This window comes from Cervus canadensis, chromosome 7 (genome assembly GCF_019320065.1).
Source record: "Cervus canadensis isolate Bull #8, Minnesota chromosome 7, ASM1932006v1, whole genome shotgun sequence".
Classification (NCBI taxonomy): domain Eukaryota; kingdom Metazoa; phylum Chordata; class Mammalia; order Artiodactyla; family Cervidae; genus Cervus; species Cervus canadensis.
In genome coordinates, this window is record NC_057392.1 from 4,421,030 (window position 1) to 4,443,513 (window position 22,484).

At 37.8% G+C, this 22,484-nt stretch overlaps 1 protein-coding gene across 2 annotated transcripts in view; it reads left to right on the top strand.

The window, feature by feature from the left end:
- XRN1 (5'-3' exoribonuclease 1) overlaps nucleotides 1-22,484 on the top strand; it is a 109,971-nt gene that overhangs the window by 63,848 nt on the left and 23,639 nt on the right. For both annotated transcript variants that reach the window (XM_043474209.1, XM_043474210.1), the window contains exons 26-33: nucleotides 843-932; nucleotides 1,319-1,454; nucleotides 4,717-4,773; nucleotides 4,906-5,038; nucleotides 7,958-8,027; nucleotides 13,090-13,297; nucleotides 13,775-13,870; nucleotides 20,518-20,620. In XM_043474209.1, the coding sequence (XP_043330144.1) occupies nucleotides 843-932; nucleotides 1,319-1,454; nucleotides 4,717-4,773; nucleotides 4,906-5,038; nucleotides 7,958-8,027; nucleotides 13,090-13,297; nucleotides 13,775-13,870; nucleotides 20,518-20,620 (893 nt within the window). The remainder of the gene's footprint in view (nucleotides 1-842; nucleotides 933-1,318; nucleotides 1,455-4,716; nucleotides 4,774-4,905; nucleotides 5,039-7,957; nucleotides 8,028-13,089; nucleotides 13,298-13,774; nucleotides 13,871-20,517; nucleotides 20,621-22,484) is intronic.

Below are 22,484 nucleotides of genomic sequence, written 5' to 3' on the forward strand. Positions count from 1 at the left end.
AGGAGTTACACCGAGGTAGAGATGACTGCCTAACTGTTTATTACACAGATTTTTCAACTAAAAGCCTCATAAACCTCACCCCGTAGTGTGGCATTAAAACATACAGAGTTCATATCTCCTGAGCTTTTGCAGACTTCCACAGTTCGCATCAACTTGCTTCTTGTTGACTTCCCACTCTGGTAGCTTAGGGTACAGCTTATTCCCATCCGTCAAATCATTTCACACTTCTCTATTCAGTTTTCAGTTTCTAAAGTTTTTTTAACTCACATATGCTATCAGATTCTCTGCTTCTTTCTTCATCTGTCTTCTAGGTCCATGCCCTTTTTTATCCTTTACTATTCTTATCGTGGGCTGGGAAAGGAGCAAAAATAAGCACATATATTCCGTCTGGTATATGTATTTGGAAGTACTGCTACAGTGTTCAGGGAACAATGGAATTTTGAAGAATATCAGAAGAAAAAAAGAATATCAGAAGAAACTTTTAATGGATTTTCATTCATTCTATTGTGAAGTGCTCTAGCTTTATTGTGAACCTGTACATATTATTTTGTATATTTATCACCTGTCATTATAGTCCAAGGAGGACAGAATCAGTGACTGAAGTTTATAAGTATTTGTAATAGTTTATTATATTTATGAATTATTATTTCTCCATCATCTTTTTATGAGGGCCTGTGAATACTTTGAATTTTTTACTGTCTATCCCTTATGTGCGTGTAGTAATCAGTTCTCAATATATTTAATATATCCCCTTAAGACCCAGAATTATTTGATCAGAAGTTTTTATGAAATTTGGCATGTATATTTTTAAAAGCAATGTTATCATTTGTTTCTTTGGCTAGAGCTCCAGAACTATTCAGTTATATAGCCAAAAATAGCCAAGAGGATGTGTTCTATGAAGATGACATTTGGCCTGGAGAAAATGAGAATGGGTAAGCAAAATTTACGAGATTCATTGCCTCATAGCTCAATTTAGTGGTTCCACTGTTAAGTAGTAGTTAGTTTCTCAAGAATTTATATTACTTTTGGGGGGAGGATTTTGTATTGTTTTGTTCTTGCTTTAAGATCTTAAAATGATTTTTTTCTTTCATTTATATCAGTAAAGTACTTTTAAACTAATTTTTGTGTTTTTTTAATTACTGAGAAGTAATGTCCATATTTACATTAGATTTATAATTAGTCCCAATTAAGTATAGTGGTTAATTAAATATTTTATATCATTTATAATTCACAGCCTTCAGAAAGTTTATATCAAGCTTTTTATATAAGTCCTCAGAAAGTTTTAATTAATGTGAAAAAATTATTGTTTTTAATATAGTGCTGAGAAAGTTCAAGAAATTATTACTTGGCTAAAGGGACATCCTGTCAGTACTTTGTCTCGGTCTTCTTGTGATTTACAAATTCTGGATGCAGCTATTGTAGAGAAAATTGAAGAAGAAATTGAAAAGTGCAAGGTATGATTTTCAATAACAAAGATTACTGATGAGATTTGAAGTTAAATGAACTATTTGTTATCCTATAAATAATTTGAATCAGTCAAATAAAACATTTAGTGATTCTAAATGATATCAAATTATTCTATAATTTTAAAAAGTATTCCAGCCTTTTCTAGTGTCCATCAAGTTTGTCTACATAAATATAAATGTATGTCAATATAAGAAAGCCCATAGCGTTTAAATTTTTATGTCCTTGTAGTGTTTCTGAGGGCTTCCCTGATAATCTCAGTTGGTAAAGAATCTGCCTGCAATACAGTAGATCCCAGTTCAATTCCTGGGTCAGGGAGATCCGCTGGAGAAAGGATAGGCCACCCACTCCAGCATTCTTGGGCTTCCCTTGTGGCTCAGCTGGTAAAGAATCCGCCTGCAATGTGGGAGACCTGGGTTCAGTCTCTGTGTTGGGAAGATCCCCTGGAGAAGGGAAAGGCTACCCACTAGTATTCTGGCCTGGAGAATTCCATGGACTGTTTCTGATTTTAAGAATTAATATTTTATGAGTCTAGTCAATAAAAAGTTTGTGATTGAGAAATAAGGTTAATTCTCAGTTCTTTCCTATTTTAGGTTCTTTAAAGATAGAATTCGTTTTTATTTTAATGATTTATTTTTTGGCTGCACTGGGTCTTTGTTGTGCATGGGCTTTCTCTAGTTTCTGCGAGTGGGGCTGCTCTCAGTTGCAGTGCGCTGGCTTCTCACTGTGGTGGCTTCTCTCGTTGTGGAGCACAAGCTCTAGGCTCTCGGCTTCAGTGGTCGTGGCACTTGAGCTCAGAAGTTGTGGAACATGATGCCTAGCTCCACGGCATGTGGAATCATCCTGAACCAGGGATTGAACCCATGTTCTCATCATTGGCAGGTGGATTCCTGTCCACTGTGCCACCAGGGAAGTTCCCATCTTTTTATAGAACATAAAAATTACGTTTATTTCACTTTTACAGAATCACTCCTAAAATGTACTTTCCCACTGATAAACTCATTCAACTACTGTGTATTTTTTTTTAATTAATTAATTTATTTATTTATTTTTTCAGTGGGTTTTGTCATACATTGACATGAATCAGCAATAGATTTACACGTATTCCCCATCCCGATCCCCCCTCCCACCTCCCTCTCCACCCGATTACTGTGTATTTTTGAAATTCCACTTAAACTCTCCGTTTTTATGTCTTGATTTTAAAAAGTAACAACCTTCTATGTAGGCTTAACTGTTTTTATCTATTTTGATTCTCTGCCTTGATGCAATAGAAAATGGGTTAATTATGTTCCTTTTCTAAGCCTACAATTTTATTTTTCACACATTTGCCTTTTTATTAAAATAATGTTGTTTGCTCACACAGTGCTCTCTTGTTTGAACTAATAGCAGAGTAAGTTAAGAACTGGGTCTGAAGCCCTGGTCCCCCATCCCTCTTTCAATGCTTAAAACCTTAGGCAAGATAGTTAACCTTTCCGTGCCTGCATTTCCTGACTGGTAAAATAAGAATAAAATAGTACCATCTCATATAGTCCTCAAAAAAAAAAAATTACCTACATTAATACATATAAACTCCTTCTAATAATGCCTGGCTATTACTGATGTTTAATAATACTTAGCTGTTATTATTTGAATTCTTTTGTCATGTGCTGAAGAGCTGTGAATACAGCCTGAAAAATCACCACTAGATGACTGTTAAGAAAATAATATAAGGCTTGGAGCCAAGAGTTTGATATTTTGGAAGGTTAATGATATTCAGTTGAAGATAGAAAATCTGCATTTCTTTTTAATAATTGTCTTTCAATGTAAAGTCTATTTGTCCAGCATTACTTTTGAAATGAGTTTTCCACTTAACAAAAGTTTATAACTTTTAAGTCCCCAAATTTTATCTGAACCCATTTGGATGCAGAGCATTATAAAATGTTTTACACATTCTCCCCTTATTTTGCAAACTGATAATACACATGCAAAGTTGTAGTCTGTCATTTTGATGATAGCATTTAAAAAATGTGTGTACATATAGATAAGAAAGGATTTTTTTTTTAAACCTGTTAACGAGTCAAGGAGGAGCAGTTATGAGTGATTTTTTTTTCCCCTTTTCAGTTTTATAGTGTTATTAGGTAATTAAAGAAGGAGAAAAACTAAAAACTGAACTTAACATTCTGAATATAATTTAAACTTTTCTTTTTAATGCAGGGTCATGATTAAAAGTATCCATAGTTTTTTTAGTGGACAGTGGTTCCCAAACTCAGCTAATTATCAGAATTACTGGAGAAATATTTTTAAAAAGACACATTCTGGATTCCACCCTCAGAGCAGTACTTCTTAAACTTTATGTCCAAATGAATCACTGGAGGATCTTGTTAAAATACAGATTCTGATTCAGTAGCTCTCAGATGAGCAGCTCTTGATATTCTGCATTTCTAACAAGCTCCCAAGTGATCACACTTTGAGTAGTTATTCCCCATAATTTTTTATTCAGTAGCTATGGATTGGGACCTATAGTGAAAATGCCCTTGTTTGTTAATTTACCTCATAATCAGGTTTGAATGCCATATTTTCTAATCAATGCTATAATTTTATTGATAGTAATAATGCCTGCTACTGCTAAGTCACTTCAGTCATGTCCGACTCTGTTCAACCCCATAGACAGCAGCCCACCGGGCTCCCCCGTCCCTGGGATTCTCCAGGCAAGAATACTGGAGTGGGTTGCCATTTCCTTCTCCAGTGCATGAAAGTGAAAAATTAAAGTGAAGTCGCTCAGTCGTGTCTGACTCTTAGCGACCCCATGGACTGCAGCCTACCAGGCTCCTCCATCCATGGGATTTTCCAGGCAAGAGTACTGGAGTGGGGTGCCATTGCCTTCTCCGAGTAATAATGCCTAGGGATGTGTTAAGCATATGGGTTGTATTTTCATATGCAATCTTCCAGGCACAGTTCTTTTAAACTGCTTTAAATTTCTTCTCATATCTTTCTTTCTTGCTGTTTTCAGTAGGCATCTGCCTTGGGCTGAAAACTTGTCAGTAAGACCGTCATTTTTTTATCATATTAAAAATGTTTCTATATGTCTTACATGTCAACAAAAAAGTTTTACTTTAAAAAGATTCAAGAATTAATTTATTCATCCTTGCTTGCATCTGAAGAAAGTCATATAGTCTTAAAATTACTCACTTCTTATGGCTTTTTAAAATTTAATCATGTGCAAATACTAGATAAGTTTTTAATTTTAATATTTAAAAAATTTTTTTTCCTCAGCAAAGAAAGAATAATAAGAAAGTTCGAGTGACAGTGAAGCCCCATTTGCTATACAGAGTAAGTTTCCTCTCAGAGAATTCAGAGTTGTTGTTTTGCTTTGAAAGTACAGAAGGGACAAAATGTTTTCAGTATATTAGTAGAAAAATTTTAAGTGAGAGTTGATAATTATATTTACATCTTTCTTTTCAGCCTTTAGAACAGCAACATGGGGTTATTCCTGATCGGGATGCAGAATTTCGTCTCTTTGACCGTGTTGTAAATGTGAGAGAGAACTTTTCCGTTCCAGTTGGCCTTCGGGGCACCATCATAGGAATTAAAGGGGGTAATAACTCAATACTTGATATGTCTCCATCTGCATTTATACTGTATGTCTTATATATATATATATATATATATATATACTGTATGTCTTATATACAAGCAGAAAGCAACTGTAACTCAGTAAAAACACTAAATCCTTTTATGTTTTAGTTAATTTTTTCCAGCTTCAGTTTTCAAAGGAAATTCTCCTTTTCCGTCTGTGTAATCATTTGGGAAATAATTAAAAGATGTGAAAGTTGGAGAAGGACTGCTGAAAATTTGGTAGCTTATGTGTAACACATTAAAATTATCTAAAAGCTTGGTCAGAATACATATATGTGTTTTCATGAAACTAAGACAAACATTTTGTTGGGTTTCATCTAACCATGTCCGGGGCTTTGCCTTAATAGTCCTTGTAATCACTTGATTTCTGCAGAGAAATAAACAAACATGATGTATGAGCTTATTTACAGTTAAGAGATTTGCATGTTAATTTGAATTTTATGAATACAACTAGATTATGTATATAAAAGAAATCTATCAATCCATTGTGCAACAATGTACATATAGTTAACACTATAGTACTGTACACTTAAAAATGGTTACAATGATAAATTTTATGTTGTGTTTTTTACAAAAAGAAAAGGAAAAATGAGTATGGGAAGAAAAGGGAAGAATTAGCTAAGAATCTAAAAATTCTTCAAAGGGATGCCTGGAGTGAGAAGCTTTGCAGTATAGATTCTAAAACTAGTCAACCCAACACAAAGGAACACATCAGGTACCTAGAGGCTAGGGCGCCGGCAGCACTGTCCTTCCATATCTCAGGCACTCAGTCTTGGTCTCACTGTCCAGAAAGATGGAAGAGCAGACAGGCCATGAGCCTAAGAGAACTGCTTATTTATTGGCACGTTTATGTTTAACCCTCCCGTCCGCGTGAGAAGTAGCTATTGTTTCTTTTTTTAATTATAATTTTATTTATTTATTTATTTATTGTTGGCTGTGCTGGGTCTTTGTTGCTGTGTGGGCTTTTCTCTGGTTGTGGCAAGTGGGGGCTACTCTCTGGTTGTGGTGCGTGGGCTTCTCGTTGTGGTGGCTTTTCTCGTTGTGGAGCACCAGCTCTAGGTGCTTGGGCTTCAGTAGTTGCAGCACATGGCCTCAGTTGTTGTGGCTCTCCAGCTCTAGAGCACAGGCTCAATAGTTGTGCATGGCCTCGTTGCTCTGAGGCATCTCGGATCTTCCTGGATCAGGGATCAAACCCATGTCTTCTGCGTTGGCAGGCGAATTTTTTTACCAGTGAGCCACTAGGGAAGTCCTGATACTATTTCATCCAAGAGTTTAAGTGACTTGCCCAAGTTTACACAATTAAGTGACAGAGCTGGGATTTGAACTCTTTCCCCTGATTCTTTTCTAACTTTGTGCGCTGGTTCTCCATATTTTGCACATCTTCTTGGGGTCTATCTCTAAAAGAGAATTTTCTTCCCTAATTCTTCTTTGAATTTTTTGGATGTGTTTTTTGGTGCTTAAAACGAAGACAAGAAAGTCAGGTAGGTTTAACACACCCAGGCTAGGTATGGTAAGGGGCACATGCATGTCATGAAGCAACCCTCCTGCTGCTGTCTGCCCGGCCTCACGCATTGGCAGTTCAAATTCTGAGCTTAGTGAAGTCTAGTCTGATTAGGTTGTCCTGAAAAGGCCTTAGTACTGATAACAGAAGTTTCCTTTCTTCTGACAACCCCAGTCAGTAGTAGTGACCAGTTAGAATTTTGTCTAGAGAAGAAATTTAAAGCTGTATCTACACTGAGTGGAAAAAGCTTTGTCATTTATTAAGCATACATCCCATGGACACGGAATGTAAAGGGGAATATTTGTCTTACTGCCTTCACCTGATGCCTCATCTCCATAGAAATCTCCATTAAAGGGGATGAACAATCCTTTGGTCAATAATCTTTTCAGTAAGTGGCTCCTCCCTCAGACAAGAAAAGAAACCTGGAAAGTGGATCTTAAACCTTCACAAAAGAGACTCTTGCCTCTCATTGAGCCCCACTTTCTTGGGTAAAAGTGTCAGATGAAGGATATAGCCTTCAAAGCTCTGCAGGCCTGGTTCCAATTGGACAATGAAAGACTGAGAATGAGGGACATATCCCCCAGTGCCTACCCTGGGTTAACACAGTATCAGATATGATATTAGTCAGGGTTCTCCAGAAAAACAGAACCAAAGGAATAGAAAGGGTGGAGGTGGAGGTGGGGAGAGAGGGAGATTCCGTTCTGAACTTATGTGATAGACTCTCTGATTAGTTTGGGCTTAGAATTCAAATGTTGTTACAGCTAATGATTTCACTTTACCTTGGAACTTCAGTAAATTTAAACTCTCCAGTTTTATCCTATCATCCTGTCTGCCAAATTTATTCTTCTCTGCTCCTCTTTAAGGTTTATTGTACCATAGTCTTCCTCACATGTATCATGTCTCAATCATGACATCCATTATCTACCAGGTCATCTCCTGCCAGAACCTTGGAGTCATCTTTGCCATCTCCAGTCTTTTTATCTATACAGGTCACAAACTCCTGCCAATTCTGTCTAGTAATATATCCTTTCTCTCCATTCTCTTTCTCTCATTACTGCCATGTCTTCAAATCTTCATTTCCTTTGTCTAACTGTAAAACTTTCTAAACTACAAATTCCAGAGTTATCTCTTTTATTAACTCTCTTTCTGTGAATAATTTCCAACATATAAAAAACAGACAAAAATGTAATTAATTCTCACAGCATCTAATTTAAAATAGTATTATTTTTCTTTAAGTTAATACTGGTAAGGGAATCTGTGAGCTTATCTTCTTTTCATTTGCATCTGTATTGATAGTTGTAATGCTTCTAAAACTCCAAAAACTCACATTCTATTTTTTTTAATCATATGATTTTTCAATCTCTCTTTTTTAAACAGCTAATAGAGAAGCTGATGTACTATTTGAAGTATTATTTGATGAAGAATTTCCTGGAGGCTTAACAATAAGGTGTGTATTTCCAGATGATAATTACACTTCGTAAATATGTCCATATGGCCAATGACTTTACATTACTTGCTTATTTGTCCACAGTTTCAGTTCCTAGTACACATGAGACATCATACTTGTTACTGGGGTTGTAACAGTTAATAAGACAAACATGGCTTCTACCCTCACAGAGCTTTCACTTTAGTAAGGGATATAACTAATTACTAAAAACAGTAATTTTTAATTAAAATGTGACAAGTGCTGGGAAGAAGTATCTATAATAGAGTGTGATCTGTTCTGAGAGTTCTAGAAAGGCTTTCTGAAGTGATGTTTAAAATGGGACATGAAGACTAGGTATTGAAAGAGTAGTAACAGGTGGTCAGAAAAACAATAGCATCTGCAGCAGAGGACATTTTCACTCATTTAAAAGACTAAGAGAATGCAGGTCTGTCAGCCTCAGCAACTATGCAAGATTAGAGTAAGGGAAAAGAGCAAGGACCACACTGTGCAGGAGCCGGTAACCCACTCTCAGGACATGCTAAGGGTTGTGGTGTCTTGGTGTTTATCCTTAAAGCAGTGTGAAGCTATCAAATCAGAAGGGTGGCATGATCAGATTGCATTTTTTTAATGGTTAAATAACTTGAGGAATAGAAACATTCTTTGAATCGAGAGGCATAATAACTCTTTGTCATTTGTTTTAGTGAAATTGTAGACGGTCAGGCTAGGTTAGAATGGTTTGAGGAGTGAACAGCAAGTGGAGTAAAGGAGCAAGAAACAGCTGACCCTTGAGAAGTTTGAGCTTGAAGGGGAGAAAAGCTAACTGGCAGTTAGGATAACTGGCAAAGGAGAAAATGAAAGATATACTCATTTGAACGCAGAGTTCCAAAGAATAGCAAGGAGAGATAAGAAAGACTTCCTTGGTGATCAGTGCAAAGAAATAGAGGAAAACAATAGAATGGGAAAGACTAGAGATCTCTTCCAGAAAATTAGAGATGCCAAAAGAAATTTCATGCAAAGATGGGCTCAATAAAGGACAGAAATGGTATGGACCTAACAGAAGCAGAAGATACTTAGAAGAGGTGGCAAATATGACCCAGCAATGCCACTGCTGGGCATACACACTGAGGAAACCAGAATTGAATGAGTCAGCTGTACCCCAGTGTTCATCACAGCACTGTTTACAATAGCCAGGACATGGAAGCAGCCTAGATGTCCATCTGCAGACGAATGGATAAGAAAGCTGTGGTACATATGCACAATGGAATGTTACTAAGCCATTAAAAAGAATGCATTTAAATGAGGTGGATGAAACTGGAGCCTATTATACAGAGTGAATTAAGTCATAAAGAAAATCACCAATATAGTATACTAACACATATATATGGAATTTAGAAAGATGGTAATGATGACACTATATGCGAGACAGCAAAAGAGACACAGATGTAAAGAACAGTCTTTTAGACTCTGTGGGAGAAGGCGAGGGTGGGATGATTAGAGAGGGTAGCGTTGAAATGTGTATATTATCATATGTGAAGCAGATCACCAGTCCAGGTTTGATGCATGAGACAGGGTGCTCAGGGCCGGTGCACTGGGATGACCCTGAGGGATGGGGTGGGGAGGGAGGTGGGAGGGGGGTTCTGGATGGGGAACACATGTGCGCCCATGGCTGATTCATGTCTATCTATGGCAAAAACCACTACAATATTGTAAAGTAATTAGCCTCCAATTAAAATAAATTAATTAATTTAAAAAAAGAAGAAGAGGTGGCAAGAATACACAGAAGAACTATACAAAAAAAGATCTTCACAACCCAGATAATCACAATGGTGTGATCACTCACCTAGAGCCAGACATCCTGGAATGTGAAGTCAAGTGGGCCTTAGGAAACATCACTATGAACAAAGCTAGAGACAGTAATGAAATTCCAGTTGAGCTATTTCAAATCCTAAAAGATGATGCTGTAAAGGTGCTGCACTCAATATGCCAGCAAATTTGGAAAACTCAGCAGTGGCCACAGGACTGGAAAAGGTCAGTTTTCATTCTAATCCCAAAGAGAGACAATGCCAAAGAATGCTCAAACCTCCGCACAATTGCACTCATCTCACATGCTAGCAAACTAATGCTCAAAATTCTCCAAGCCAGGGTTCAACAGTACATGAACTGTGAACTTCCAGATGTTCAAGCTCGTTTTAGAAAAGGCAGAGGAACCTGAGATCAAGTTGCCAACATCCGCTGGATCATTGAAAAAGCAAGAGAGTTCCAGAAAAACATCTATTTCTGCTTTATTGGCTATGCCAAAGCCTTTGACTGTGTGGATCACAACAAACTGTGGTAAACTCTGAAAGAGATAGACATACCAGACCACCTGACCTGCCTCTTGAGAAACCTGTATGCAGGTCAGGCAGCAACAGTTAGAACCAGACATGGAACAACAGACTGGTTCCAAATCAGGAAAGAAGTATGACACGGCTGTATATTGTCATCCTGCTTATTTAACTTATATGCAGAGTACGTCATGAGAAACACTGGTCTGGATGAAGTACAAACTAGAATCAAGATTGCCGGGAGAAATATCAATAACCTCAGATAATGCAGATGACACCACACTTATGGTAGAAAGCGAAGAAGAACTAAAGAGCCTCTTGATGAAAGTGAAAGAGGAGAGTGAAAAAGTTGGGTTAAAGCTCAACATTCAGAAAACTAAGATCATGGCATCTGGTCCCTTCATTTCATGGCAATAGATGAGGAAACAGTGAGAGACTTTATTTTGGGGGGCTCCAAAATCACTGCAGATGGTGATTGCAGCCATGAAATTAAAAGACACTTACTCCTTGGAAGGAAAGTTATGACCAACCTAGGTAGCATATTAAAAAGCAGAGACATTACTTTGCCAACAAAGGTCCATCTGGTCAAAGCTATGGTTTTTCCAGTAGTCATGTATGGATGTGAGAGTTGGGCTATAAAGAAAGCTAAGCACCAAAGAATTGATGCCTTTGAACTGTGGTGTTGGAGAAGACTCGAGAGTCCCTTGGACCGCAAGGAGATCCAACCAGTCCATCCTAAAGGAAATCAGTGCTGAATATTCATTGGAAGGACTGATGTTGAAGCTGAAACTCCAATACTTTGGCCACCCGATGCCCAGAAGAGCTGACTCATTGGAAAAGACCCTGATGCTGGGAAAGATTGAAGGCGGGAGGAGAAAGGGATGAGATGGTTGGATGGAGTATGAGATGGTTGGATGGCATCACTGACTCAATGGACATGAGTTTAAGTAAACTCCAGGAGTTGGTGATGGACAGGGAGGCCTGGCGTGCTCCAGTCCATGAGGTCACAAAGAGTTGGACATGACAGCTATTGAACTGAACTAGGAGGTTTAAAGCAAAAAGGTTGTATTGTTTGTTTTTAGCTTACCATGGCGGAGACCTCCTCAAGTCTATTTTGGGCAGCCATTAATAGAAAGTTTAAAGTGACAGGAAAAAGGATTGTTAGAATGAGAGGCACCAGTCGAATATTAGAATTGTGAACTCTCTCACTCAGCTTTGGTGTTTCCTTGGGTAGGTTAGTTAAAGGCATTCTGACCCTCAATATCCTCATCCATAATGAAGGTGTACACTTCACTAGGTGATTGTGAGGATTCAGTGAAATCCTTTCCAGTTTTCCTTTCTTTTCTAACACCAGCTGGAAAACTCAACTGAAGTTTGTTTAGTTTCTTTTCTGTGTTGATTAGTGGTAATTAAAATTAAAAGTGAATTACTCTTACTTAATCTCTTTGCGTAAAATCACACTCTTCAGTCCTTACAGCAAGTGATCACCTTCAGAATGGTATTATTGTTTTGCAACTTGAATGTGCCTGTTAGCCAAAGGCATTGTCTGTGCCTTTAAATGCAGCAGCAGAGTCTGGATCCCATATCTGATTTTGATTTTCAGTTGGTTACCAATAACCTTAGCCAAATAACTTTTGAAATATGTTCTTAAGATTAACTTCTTTCTCAGGGTTTGTTTTTCTCCTCCTAGGTAGAGACACTGGATTTCTTGATTGATTGAAAGTTATATAAAAGATTGCCTGCCTGCAGTATATTCATTTCATAATGCAGAATCTTATAGTATTGTTCTCACAAAAATATTTTCTGGAAATCTTACAAAGATTTCTTATGAAAGAATTCTACTTCCCCATGATCTCAGACTATAAGAATATTACATTCTAAAGAAGTGACAGAGTTGAAAACTTTTGACCACAGAGGGCTTATTTTAATATCTAAACACTTTCATCATGACCAAGAAGGAAGAAATCACAAATGCTTGTCTCTTAGCCTTCCCAGGTCTAGAACTTTAAGATGGGAAGATGAGGATAAAAAGAGCTCAACTCAACAATTGATCAGGAAATGGAAGTGATCAAAGCTAGCATTTTTCCTGTTGTATCGATAGAGCCACACTAGCTACACATTGGGTAGCTGCATAACCCAGACTGTATAAACCACTATTTTTTTTTTTTAAAGAAGTTTGAAATTTAATTCGTTAGTTAACTAAGCTATTCTGTTGCAAGCCTTTTCAAGGACAAGCTTAGCTCACACACACTCCCCTACACCTCTGGAACATTTGTCTCCCACTTAATAGCACTGAATAGTCTATTCAAAAACTTTCCAGAGATATATCATCTTACAAATTGAGATCTTTCTCCAATTTCAAGTTCCTGAATTTAAAAGTAATATTCAGAACTTCCCTGGTGGTCCAGTGGTTAATGCAGGGAACACAGGTTCAGTCTCTGGTCCAGAAAGATTCCACATGCAGGAGGGCGGGGAGGACACTAAGCCTGTGCACCGCAACTGCTGAGCCCACAGCCTAGAGCTGCCCAGCTTTGAGAAGCCACCGCCCACTGAGAGGGTAGCCCCTGCTTGCCGCAACTAGCGAAAGCCTTCACGCAGCAACTAAGACCTGGTGCAGCCATAAATCAATCAGTTAATTGAAAATAAAAATAATATTTATTAATTAAATTATGAACAGTCCACCCAAAATTACTTGATTCTTCTCCCTAGCACATTTAGTTTTAGTTCCCTCTTACCCTGATACAACTTTTTACTTTCAGGTGCTCACCTGGTAGAGGTTATCGACTGCCAACAAGTGCCTTGGTGAACCTTTCTCATGGGAGTCGCTCTGAAACTGGAAATCAGAAGTTGACAGCCATTGTGAAACCACAGCCAGCTGTGAATCACTATAGCTCAAATTCATCAGTTTCATCTGGGCATTTGCGAGGCCTGAACCATTCTCCTCAATCACTTTTTGTTCCTACTCAAGTAAGATTTTTATTTAAATAATGAGCTTGAAAATAACTGTTTTCTCTTTATACATTTACTTCATGGATTAACTCTTATATTTTGAATTATATCACCCAAATGATCTATGTTATCCCCTATGAAATGACATTAATTTGAAAGGTAAAAAGGAGGGGACTATATCATGTTTATCAAAAGCAGTTTTCAAATGCCCACCATATAACTCATGTGTGATTTCCTTTATTTCATCTCCCTGAGGGCAAAACTTGAATTGTTTTATGTGAGATACTTAACTTGATTTAATTTCATGGCCTAAAATTTTAACCAAACTTTTAAATCCAAATAACAGGTTTATTATAGACTAATTAGGAAACAGGTAAGTAGATGATAACAAAGGAAACAAGCAAAAATCCTCTCTAATCTTGTAGGTAACTACTAGTCTTTTTGGTGCATATTTATGTTTCAGTTTTCCTTAAGAAGTTTTTTGTACTTCCTCAGGTACCTGCTAGAGATGATGATGAATTTTGTAACATTTGGCAGTCCTTACAAGGATCCGGAAAGGTTCAACACTTTCAGCCACTGCTACAAGAGAAGGTTAGTATACCTTGCTTAATGGACATTTCATTTTTTTTTTAATTTATTTTATATTTCTCTTTTAGGTATGCAGTGATTAGTTTTTCTTCTGAAATCTCATAAAAGAGAAATAACACTTTTGATCTTAAATTTTCATAGTTCTCTTCAGCCACATATGTTTTTAGACCAATGAGTAAGACTATAGAAAATTTTTATTTTAAATCAGTTTGGGATTTTTTCTAGTTGTTTACAAATCATAATTATATTTTAAATTTAATAAAGGCTTTAATGGTATTCATTAACTTATTCTCTTCCACTTGAATGTATAGCTTTATGCTGGCAGTTGGTTGTCTTAAATATGAATGAGCGAATTCACATTCCATGATCAAGATTAAGAAAAGGAAAGAAATTCTGCTAAAAGAGGAGACTCAGGCACCAAACAAAGGAAGATGAAAAGGAACAAATTCCTACTACATTTTTTGCTAGTTACCTTCTCAGCTTCGGTCAAAAAGGAATGTCCCCTCATGGTGGCCTGCACCATGAGGGCCTAATTTATTCTAGTATCTCCAGTGATGGTGGCATTATTAGTGCTAGAGAGGGGAAAGTAGCAAAGGCAATGATGGTGAAATGTAAATAAAAATAAGAGTGATAACAACATTTTAAGTCAGCTATACTTCAATTTTAAAATAAATAATAAAATGGGGGAAAAAATCTAAAATTAAAAAAGGGTGGGAGTGACAGTGCACAAGTCACCTCTGCCGATAGACTATATTTTACGTTTTCCTTAGACCGTTCATAAATGCTTTCTACATAAATGTAACCCATATCCAGATTTTTAAACCCTTTTTTCCTCTGTTTATTTAATATTGCCAACCACTCATTCTTCAGGAGTGCTTTTTTAAATCATTCTTTGATTCATTCAATACATTAAGTGCCTACCATGTGCCAGGCATTGTTCTATGCACCAAGAATACAGCTGTAAACAAAACAAAAATCCGGGCTCGCATACAATTAGTATAGTAGGGAGAAGAGGATAATAAATAAGACAAAAAAAAATAAATGGTATTAGATGATAATATAAGTTTGAGAAAAATTGTAGGGAAGCAGGATAGGGAATTTCGTGGAGAGGGCAGGTAAGGTTTTGTAATTTTAAATGGAATGTTCTAGTAACATTTGGGCAAAGATTTGAATGAAATGAAGAGTAGGATATATAGATATCTGAGGAGAGAGTATTCCAGATGAAGTCAAAGCTCCTGTTGGGAGTGGTGATCTCTGACATACACAAGGAAGAAGACCATTTGTCTGAATCAGTACAGTGAGTTGTAGGAAATGTAATTAGGGAGCTAACAGATAGATACTAGTAGGTCCTTCTGGATCATTATAAGGACATTGGCTTTTACTCAGACAAGGAATCAGTAGAGGGTTTTGCATAGCAGAGTGACATGATTTGACTTATATTTTAATTCTATCACTCTGCCTGCTACCTTGAGAATAGAATGTAGAGGAACCAAGATGGAAACAGGGTAGTTCAGAAACTACTGAAATCATCAAGATTGAGTTGATATTGACTTGGATCAGGATAGTAGGACCCTGTGAGAAGTAGTCAAATTCTTAACATATTTGGAAGGGATTTCCAGCTGATGATAAAATGGATATGGGGTAAAAGAGAAATAATGTATTAAAGGATATGACTCTTCAGATCTGAGTAACTAAAATGATAGGTGGGCTGTTAACTGAGATGGGAAAAACTGAAGGTCTGGTAGATCTGTGGGGGAAGATCAGTTTGAGATGCATGTCAAACATTTAAGAAGACATATCAGAGTTAGATATCTGAGTGGAGATGTAGAGTTGGACATTTGAGTCTGAAGGTCATAAATGTTGTTCAGGCTAGCAAGATAAATTTGAAATTTAGAAGTCGTTTTATGTATGTGCAGATGTGAATATATGTGCATATATATATACATATATTTAAATATACCCAAGATATGTATATATATATATATGTTATCTATAGACGGGGAAACAGTGTCAGACTTTATTTTTGGGGGCTGCAAAATCACAGCAGATGGTGATTGCAGCCATGAAATTAAAAGACGCTTACTCCTTGGAAGGAAAGTTATGACCAACCCAGATAGCATGTTAAAAAGCAGAGACATTACTTTGCCAACAAAGGTCCATCTAGTCAAGGCTATGGTTTTTCCAGTAGTCATGTATGGATGTGAGAATTGGACTGTGAAGAAAGCTGAGCACCAAAAAATTGATGCTTTTGAACTGTGGTGTTGGAGAAGACTCTTGAGAGTCCCTTGGACTGCAAGGAGATCCAACCAGTCCATCCTAAAGGAGATCAGTCCTGGGTGTTCATTGGAAGGACTGATGATGAAGCTGAAACTCCAATACTTTGGCCACCTCATGCGAAGAGTTGACTCACTGGGAAAGACCCTGCTGCTGGGAGGGATTGGGGGCAGGAGGAGAAGAGGACGACAGAAGATGAGATGGCTGGATGGCATCACCAACTCGATGGACATGAGTTTGAGTGAACTCCGGAAGTTTGTGATGGACAGGGAGGCCTGGCGTGCTGCGATTCATGGGGTCACAAAGAGTTGGACCCGACTGAGCGACTGAACTGAACTGATGTTATCTATATCCACTTTCTTGGATATAGATAGAAAAGGGGTTCAGTAACTTAACCTTAGAGCATTCCACCCTTCAAAAGTTGGAGAGACTGAAAAGAAGACTGAGAAGGAATGGCCCGTGAGACAGGAAGGAAGCCAGGGAAGGGTGGTTTCTACATGCCAAGTGAAAAATAGATGTTATAATAGAGTAATCAGCTGTGTCAAATGCTGTAGATGGATCCGTTAAGATGAAAGCTGAGAATTGACTACATACAGAATTTAACACATGAAGGCCATTGGGAACCTTGACAAGAGCAGTTTCAGTTGAATGATAGGAGTGAAATACTGATAAGAGTGGGTTTAAGAGAGAAGCGGAGGAGAGAAGTCGGAGGAAGCGAATATAGGTAATTCTTTCAAGGAATTCTGCTCTAAGAGAAAACATTACCCTGAGTCTCCTCTTTCCCTTCCCTGTGTGTTCAAGTTCTTTGTATGCTTTCAACCTTTCACTGGGGACTGTTCCCAAAACACAACAGATTGGTTTTCCCTGTTGCCTCATTGCCTAACGGTGACTCTTACTTCTCTGCTATTTACCACTCGGTCTGTGTCTCTGATTCCAACCTTTCAATCAGGATCAAGCAGTATCTCCACTTTCTAGAAGACGGGTATAGATGGATGCTACACCATCACCTCAACTTTAAGATATCTCACAACTGACCTCACCTAAAACCTCTTATACCTTCTTTCCAGCATAACCATTTACCCGGGCATATAATCTGAAAAGCATGAAGTTAAAAGTTTTTGCTTCTTTCTAATATTTTTTGCATTGAGATCCCAAATCTTTTTGCCCCTTCTCAGTTTTTACAACGGGACCTTAAATTGTGCCCCTAGCCCTAGATAAACCTCCTGTCTCTGCTTCCTGTTTGTTATGGCTTTCTAGCCCTTCTTACGTAGTACTACCTACATAATCTTTCCTAAAGATCTTTTCACCTGTGTTGGCCCCATGGCATAATTGAGTCAAGTATCTAATTAATAAGAACTCCTGGGGGTTTTTTATAATTTTTATTTATTTATTTTTTGGCTGTGTTGGGTCTTCGTCCTTTTGCATGGGCTTTCTCTAGTTGTAGTGAACGGGGGCTATTCTCTAGTTGTGGTGTGCAGGCTTCTCATTGCTGTGGCTTCTCAGGCTCAGTAGTTGTGGCACAGGGGCTTAGTTGCTCCACGGCATGTGAAATCTTCCCCAGACCAGGGATCGAACCCATGACCCCTACGTTGACATGCAGGTTCCTATCCACTGTACCTGCAGGGAAGTCCAAGATTCCTATTTTTGTACTCACTTTATACCCTGAGGCAGTATAGTGAAGATAAACCTGATATTAGACTCAGAATTAGGAAATCAGGTTTTGTGCCTCAAATTGCACAAATCTAATTTCCCTGGGCTTCTTTGGCCTCAGGTATAAAATTAAGGCATTGGACTTAGATGAACTCTGAGGTCTTTTCAAACCCTAAAACAATGTTACTCAAATATTCTAGAATGTATAGGGCTCCCTGTTTAAAACTACTGGAGTTCAGCCTCAACTCAAACTAATATCTAGGTCTTCTATAATCCAACCCTGCACAGTTCTTATATAAAATATGTCCAGCTGTTTGGTAAAATGCTCTCTTCCAGTCAGATTGATCTCCTTACTTTCCCTCTCCCATAAACAGATAATTTCCATTTCAGGTTACATGTTTGTATTGTTCCTTCCTTCTCTTTCCTGTCTCACTGCCAAAAGGTCTACTGGCATATTACCACCAATTTCCTTTAGATGGAACTCAACACTTGATATTTTGTATTTCCATAGAATCTTCTGTATGCATCTCCTGTTATTAAGGTGCTATTTCATTATTCATATCAACTGAACACTCCCATGTTTTTTCTCCTCTATATTCTAAGAATTATGAGCTACCACATATAACCCTTATATCCATGAAGCATTAATAAGCAGCCTGCTATTCATCTAATAAGCAAATTCAAGAGAACTCAACATGATTTTTTTTTTAAGGTATTCAAGCTTCTGGGAAAGGCAAAACTACAGAGACAGTAAAAATAAGAGTGGTCGCCAGGGATTATTGGGAAAGGGAGAGATAATAGGTGGAGCACAGAAGATTTTTGGAGCCATGAATATATTCCGTATAATGGTAGATACATGTCCTTACACATTTGTCCACACCCACAGAATATATAACAACGAGAGTGGAACCAATGTAAAATATGGACTTTAAGTAGCAGTTATGTGTCAGTGTAGGTTCATCAGTTGTCACAAATGTACTACTCCAGTGGGAGGTGATAATAATGGGGAAGGCTATGCGTGTATGGAGGTGGGGGTGGGGGGATAGGGGAATCTTTGTACCTTCCTCTCAGTATTATTGTGAACCTGTTGATAAAACTGCTTTTTTAAAAAGTCTTTTAAGAAACATTCAAGTTTTTATTGGCAGAATATAACAGTACAACTAACATAAATAGACATGTAGACATCAAACAGAATAATTCAAAAAACTATACTTAAAAGTGGAATATTTTCTTTCTTATTAAAGTTATGGCACTTTTTCTCTGAAATCATACTGTGAACATGGGTTTTAGAATTAGGGCCCAGATGTCAGCTCTCCTATAACCATTATCATTTTGAGCCTCAGTACTGTCATCTGTAACATAGAATCTGAATACACGATAGCATTTTTATGATTGTAGCATTATTATAATGATGTTAAGATAATGGATGCAAAATACATCTTACTATGCCTGGCACATAATAGACACACAATATTTGTTCAAACCAATGTATTGATCCTGATATTTTGATTCCCTTTTTAGCATCAGAATTCCCTGAAATGAACTGCTCTAGCCCAAATTCCCACCAGCCATTGTGCTGTGCAGATGGAAATCTCCTGGCCCTTTTCTTTAGTCTTAAAGACCAAAGAACCCTAGATGTTCCTGTGCATGTGAATTCACTAGACCTTCCTTCACACTTTGGTGCCTATCACAACTGTTTTGGAGCATGTCCACTGCCAACTAGAACATGCGATGCCTTTGCTCATACCCAGTGTTCATTCACCTGTGCTCAGAAGAAAATAAATAGGGTCCACCAGAAGCAAAATTAATCATTATAGAAAGATTAATTTATATTGAACATCTCCAGCCTCTACTCTGCTTCTGCCTCCCACTTCAGCTATGGCAAGTTATCTGTCTCTTTTTGCCTTCACGCCTCTTCTCCCTATCAGAAAGCAAAAAGATTAGGTATGATCTTTATATGAAACTTACTCATATGTCATTTTGCTAATTTTGTCCATTCATGTGCTGTCTCAGTTACAGTAGCTTTATAATCAGTCTTGCTATCTGGTAGTAGTAGTCTTCCAGCACTTGGATACCTTGACAACATAAATATTAATTAATAAAGATCAGGTGCTGGGGGAAGGGATGTGGAAGGACTAATATCCTCAACTTTTATAACATAGGGGCAGGAATAGTAAATTTTTAAAAATTCATTAATGGAAATATTTAAAGTAATGAAGTCAAGAGAATAGTACTGATCCTTTACCTTGAACATGTCCAGTTCTCTCTTCTTAACACCTACTCATCTCTCATCTCACATACTCTAGAGGTAGGGTTACTTTGAAGCAAATTTAGAAAGATCTTTAGAGGCTGATATTTCTGTTGTGAAGAAACATTCAACTAAAGTTTGATCTTTGGTTTCTGAATTAACTTCAAACAAAATTAAACTTAATTTTTTCTGTTGAAAGCATTTTTATAAAGTGATTGTTTTCTATGTAACTTTATATCTAGTGCATAGAGAAGTGTCTGGAGTGATGATCATAATGTCAATAATAGTTATTTCAAGGGTGGTAGAATTTGAATGGTTTTCTTAAATTCTCTTTACTATTCTGAATTCCTTAAATCTTTTTCTAGTGAAGTCTATAATTTTTACAAAAAAATAATAAAGTAACTATTAAGCATTGAGGAAGAGAAGTAGTTTTAATATTGAGTTTATTTAAATCATTTATAAGAATTTTAACTTTCAGGGTGCAGTTCTACCTCAAGAAATAAGTCAAGTAACTCAACATCATAAAACTGGCTTTAATGACAACAGCGTTAAGCAGAGAAAACATGAGCCTCACAGAAAATGTAAGTTATGAGTTAGAAAGTATATATATGGTGCTAAGTGCTTCCTTTTATTTTTATAAATTAACAGCTTTATTGTTATAATTCACATATCATAAAATTCATCCTTTTATAGTTCAATCAGTGTTTTTTTAGTGTTTTCACAAAGTTGTACAACCAATGCTAGTATCTAAATTTAGAACATTTTCATCACCCCAAAAAGAAATATCATACTTATTAGTAGTCATACTCATTAGTCTGTACTTACTAGTAGTCATTCCCCTATCCCTGGCAACTGCTAATTACTTCTGCCTCTGTGGATTGACCTGTTCTGGACATTTCCTATAAATAGAAACATAAAATATGTGATCTTTGAGACTGATTCCACTCACTCGGCATAATCTTTTCAAGATTCATCCATGTTGTAGCATATATCAGTACTTCATTCCTCTTTAGGACTAAACAATTTTCTATTATATGAATACAACGTTTTGTTGATCCATCCTCCCATTGATGGATATTTTGGTTATTTGCACTTTTGTGTTATAATAAATAATGCTACTGTGGATATTTATGTACAAGTTTTTGTGTGAACACCTGGTGGCACAGATGGTAAAGTGTCTGCCTACAATGCAGGAGAGCCAGGTTCGATCCCTGGGTCAGGAAGATCCTCTGGAGAAGGAAATGGCAACCCACTCCAGTACTCTTGCCTGGAAAATCCTATGGATGGAGGAGCCTGGTAGGCTACAGTCCATGGGGTCACAAAGAGTCTGACACGACTGAGTGACTTCACTTTTGTGTGAACATATGGTTACAGGTCTCTTGAGTATATATGAAGTTAAGAAATAACTGAGTCTTTTATTTATTTACTGAGTTAACTGAGTTAACTCTATGCCTAACTTTTTGTGGAACTACCACGCTGTTTTCCAAAATGGCTGTACCATTTTACATTCCCACCAGCAATATATGAGGGTCCAATTTCTTCACATCCTCCACAACACTTGCTATGGAATGTTGTTATCCAACTTTTTTGTTACAGTCATCCTAGTAAATGTAAAATGGAGTCTCCTTGTGGTTTTCATTTCTAATTCATTAATAACTAATAGTGCTGAGCATGTTTTCATGTGCTTATTGGCTGTTTATCTTCTTCGGAGAAACGTTCAAATCCTTTGCTCATTTTAAAATTAGGTTGTCTTCACTGGAGGAGGTACCCACTCCAGTATTCTTGCCTGGAGAATTCCATGGACAGAGAAGCCTGGCAGGCCACAGTCCATGGGATCACAAAGAGTCGGACATGAGCGAGTGACTCACACACACACCCAGCCCACTTGAATCTGCAGCCTAACCCAGGAGACAGATAAGGCACAGAGGGTGGCAGGATGAAACCCTACCAGATAGGGACGAGGTGGGGGAAGTGGACGGAGCCAAGAGAGAAGCTCTCAGAGGTCCATGCCTGCATGGAGGGCTTCCCTGAGGAGGAGGCATGTGAGGTGAGGCCAAGAGGGTGTGTGAGTGTTAGCTTGCGGAAAGGGAAGGACAAAGGGTTCTGGGCAGAGGTTAGAGGACCAGGTGTGAGTAGCCACTGGGCCCAGGGTGTGTGTGCAACACCACGCTCCCTGCCAGGGGTGTGGTGGGGTGCCTCTCCAGATCCTGGGCTTTGGGAAGGTGCTAGTGCTGCTGGGGCCCCAGGAACACAGGGCAGGCAGTACAAATTCAAACTTTGGCATGACACACCCTGCAAAGCAGGTGAGCCCCCAGATACAACGCAGGTAAGAAAAGCCAGACACAGAAAGCCATAGAATGTGTGAGTCCATTTCTACAAAGTGTCCAGAACAAGAAAATCCACAGAGATAAAGAGTGGGTTTGTGGTTGCCAGGGTCTGGCGGAA